This window comes from Camponotus floridanus, unplaced genomic scaffold (assembly GCF_003227725.1).
Source record: "Camponotus floridanus strain SB8 unplaced genomic scaffold, Cflo_v7.5 scaffold134, whole genome shotgun sequence".
Lineage (NCBI taxonomy): Eukaryota > Metazoa > Arthropoda > Insecta > Hymenoptera > Formicidae > Camponotus > Camponotus floridanus.
The window spans coordinates 433810-437581 of NW_020229253.1; the positions used below are offsets into that span (position 1 = coordinate 433810).

Below are 3772 nucleotides of genomic sequence, written 5' to 3' on the forward strand. Positions count from 1 at the left end.
AATTCAGGGGAAATATTTTTGACAAACGGGATTACGAAATAGGATGGGGGGGAGGAGGGGGCGGGAAGTGAGGAAGGATGGGTTGGAGGAGAAGAGGGGGGAGAGGTGACAGGATTTTGAGTAGACAAAATGAAACTACGGATTCTGTTATTAATGGTACTGAATATGAAATTAAGAGGGTAGCTGTTGTCAATTAAAGTTTTAATGACGATGTGAAAATTTTTTTCCTGGAAGAGTGGATGAGAAATACGGAGCACTTTGTCAGTTAAACCTACAATAATACCTTTTTATGAGCAATGGGATGGTGTGAGTTGAAATTTAAAAAACATCCTGAGAAAGTAGGTTTTCTGTACCAGTCAGTCATAATTCGATTGTCATGAACGATAAGGAGAACGTCAAGAAAACTCAGAGATCTATCATGCTCCAACTCAATGGTAAATTGGATTCTATGGTGGAAAGAATTAAAGATCTTTTGGATGTCAGTAATGAGTGCGGGAGGAGCAGCTGAGACAATATCATCCACATATCGATAGTAGAATGGAATACTGAATGGTAACAATTTAAGAGCTTTTTCTTCCAAATCGCTCATGACAATGTCTGCCAAGATCGGGGACAGAGGGGAGCCCATTGGTGTGCCGAAAGTTTGTTTGTAAAAAATATTGTCAAAAGTGAAAAAGGTGGAATTCATGACTAATTTAATGCCTCTAATGAACTCCTGAAAGGGGAGAGAACAACCTTTCTTAATACAATGCCATCTTCTCGCTAGCCCGCCCACCGCTAGATCTAGGGGGATGTTCGTGAACAGAGAAACCACGTCTAGTGAGAAAAGGCTTGCTTGACAATATCATTTTGGCATGGAGGGTAAACGACTATTGAAGAGTTGGACTAATGTGTCCAAGAATATTATCATCTGCAAGTCTCAGTTATGGTTTCTGAAAAGGTGCAAACAATATAAACTTCTACCGGCTCATTTACGCGACAACAAAATTAACACATCATTCACTTTTTTCAACAATAAAATCAGAATCTCACATAGCAAGGTCACGTCTGCTTTCCTTTTTAAGTCTCTGGATCTTGAAATTAGAGATTTACATCGCAGATTGACCTCGCTACACAACATCAGATTACCTTTACATTACAAATTAGAAAATTTTTTTCCACGCAAATTACTGTCTAATTTTTTCATTTGTCAATCACGTTTTTTTAGATTTTTTCAGCATAAACAAAATAGTATTATGATAAGCATATTTGATTGGCTGTGTAAGAAACATGATGAGACAGTTCTAAGCAACATTAGTACAATTAGTTATTATGTTTCAATTCCTAATGAAAAACGCTCTCACTATTGCTCAAAACTCCGGTCGGCTGTTACCCCTCTGTCTCACTCTTTCCTTCCAAAATACTCGTGTCATCCTATCCCTTCACCCTCAACTCATGATTCGCATTGTGTTACCCTCAACCCCTTGAATTTCTCGCCTCTCACCTCCTCCTCCATTCCGGAAAAAAATTTCTTTACTTTAAAACCTAATTGGTTCAAAAATTTATCCTCTACCTCTATTCCTGACGATGTCATATCTTTACTGCAGCTTGGTGAAAAGTTCAGTCTGCCTTTCACAGCATCGCAAACGCACAAAATAGTTCACGAATTTATTAAAAACGTGGAAAAAAATCTCTGTAATGTGCATCCCGATACGGCCATGGATGTTCGTAACCATTCCATACAGATTATGGAAAAATTTCTCAGCTCGAGTTCGGCTCCTTCGGATTTAGATAAAGTAATTCTGAATAAGATTACCATAACAAAAAAATTTTTGGCTGACCATCCAAACTTACTTTTCACGAAAGCCGACAAGGGCAATGTTACAGTCTGTCTTGACCAATCTCAGTATAAAAATAAAATGCTGGAATTATTACATGATTCGAATACATACCAAATTATCAATAAGAATCCGTTAAATAGTCTAAACAATAATTTAAAAACTTTACTGAAGGAATGGAGTGATAAAAATTACATAACTAAGATCAAAGCTAAGTCTCTCAGAATTAATACTGAGACTCTTCCACGAGCATATGGATTGCCGAAAATACATAAACTGAATTTTCCTCTCAGAATCATCGTCTCTTCCATCGGCAGCCCTTTACATTCCTTTGCCTTATTTTTACATAATCTCATTTACAATAATATTCCCAATCCTCCTAGCCATGTCACAAATAGCTTACACCTTGTTAAACAATTACAGAATCTACCTTTTGACGAGAATTTAAGCCTTTTCTCACTAGACGTGGTTTCTCTGTTCACGAACATCCCCCTAGATCTAGCGGTGGGCGGGCTAGCGAGAAGATGGCATTGTATTAAGAAAGGTTGTTCTCTCCCCTTTCAGGAGTTCATTAGAGGCATTAAATTAGTCATGAATTCCACCTTTTTCACTTTTGACAATATTTTTTACAAACAAACTTTCGGCACACCAATGGGCTCCCCTCTGTCCCCGATCTTGGCAGACATTGTCATGAGCGATTTGGAAGAAAAAGCTCTTAAATTGTTACCATTCAGTATTCCATTCTACTATCGATATGTGGATGATATTGTCTCAGCTGCTCCTCCCGCACTCATTACTGACATCCAAAAGATCTTTAATTCTTTCCACCATAGAATCCAATTTACCATTGAGTTGGAGCATGATAGATCTCTGAGTTTTCTTGACGTTCTCCTTATCGTTCATGACAATCGAATTATGACTGACTGGTACAGAAAACCTACTTTCTCAGGATGTTTTTTAAATTTCAACTCACACCATCCCATTGCTCATAAAAAAGGTATTATTGTAGGTTTAACTGACAAAGTGCTCCGTATTTCTCATCCACTCTTCCAGGAAAAAAATTTTCACATCGTCATTAAAACTTTAATTGACAACAGCTACCCTCTTAATTTCATATTCAATACCATTAATAACAGAATCCGTAGTTTCATTTTGTCTACTCAAAATCCTGTCACCTCTCCCCCCTCTTCTCCTCCAACCCATCCTTCCTCACTTCCCGCCCCCTCCTCCCCCCCATCCTATTTCGTAATCCCGTTTGTCAAAAATATTTCCCCTGAATTTACACCTCTGTCACATCAATTGGAAAAAAATTTAGCTTTCCTTATCATTAATAAATTAAATCGTTTTATAAAAGTGCATAAGGACTCTTTATCTAAGGAGTTTAAATCTAACGTGGTTTACAAAATTGATTGTCTTGATTGTGATGCCTCTTACGTTGGACAAACCAAGAGACAACTGAGAATACGCATCAAAGAACATCAATCGAACATTGACAATCCCTCGGCTAATTTAACTGTAGTGTCTGAACACAGATTATTTGGGCATGAATTTGACTGGCAGAATGTCTCTATATTGGATAATGAGCCACATTATATTAAGAGACTAATTTCAGAAACATTACATATTAAAGAACAAGCCCACAGTATTAACGTTAAGGACGACATCGATAAATTGAATAAATCTTACTTTCCCATCCTTAAAAGAATCAATGCTTTTTCCCTTTCATAATTAACTTAATTTAATTTTGTATTTCTTTTCCTCTATACGGTTCCTTTACCCACCCCTCCTCTCCCCGCTTCCCCGTTCCCTCGGTCTCCCACCCACTTCCACCCGCGTTCACTCTACCCACCCCTTACCAACAGCCAGCTGTGAGATCTCGGCACGCACGTCTCATTACGTTGCGAACTTGCGATCTATCGACACGCTTTATTTCGACTCTCCGCATTTCTTCTGCT

General features: G+C 38.1%; 1 protein-coding gene across 1 annotated transcript; it reads left to right on the forward strand.

Annotated features, from left to right (window-relative positions):
* The first annotated feature begins 376 nt into the window (after nt 1–376).
* Nucleotides 377–3545, forward strand: LOC112637131. Its single transcript, XM_025406133.1, has 3 exons — nt 377–478; nt 1587–2814; nt 3172–3545. The coding sequence occupies exons 1-3, from the start codon at nt 377–379 to the stop codon at nt 3543–3545; spliced, it is 1704 nt and encodes a 567-aa protein (XP_025261918.1).
* Nucleotides 3546–3772: the final 227 nt, after the last annotated feature.

Coding starts and splice junctions, on each gene's coding strand:
- LOC112637131 (XM_025406133.1), top strand. CDS start 377: ATGAACGATAAGGAGAACGTCAAGAAAACTCAGAGATCTATCATGCTC. Junction 479..1,586: donor GAATTAAAGATCTTTTGGAT/GTCAGTAATGAG, acceptor TCTTTACTGCAG/CTTGGTGAAAAGTTCAGTCT. Junction 2,815..3,171: donor TCCCATTGCTCATAAAAAAG/GTATTATTGTAG, acceptor GTTTTATAAAAG/TGCATAAGGACTCTTTATCT.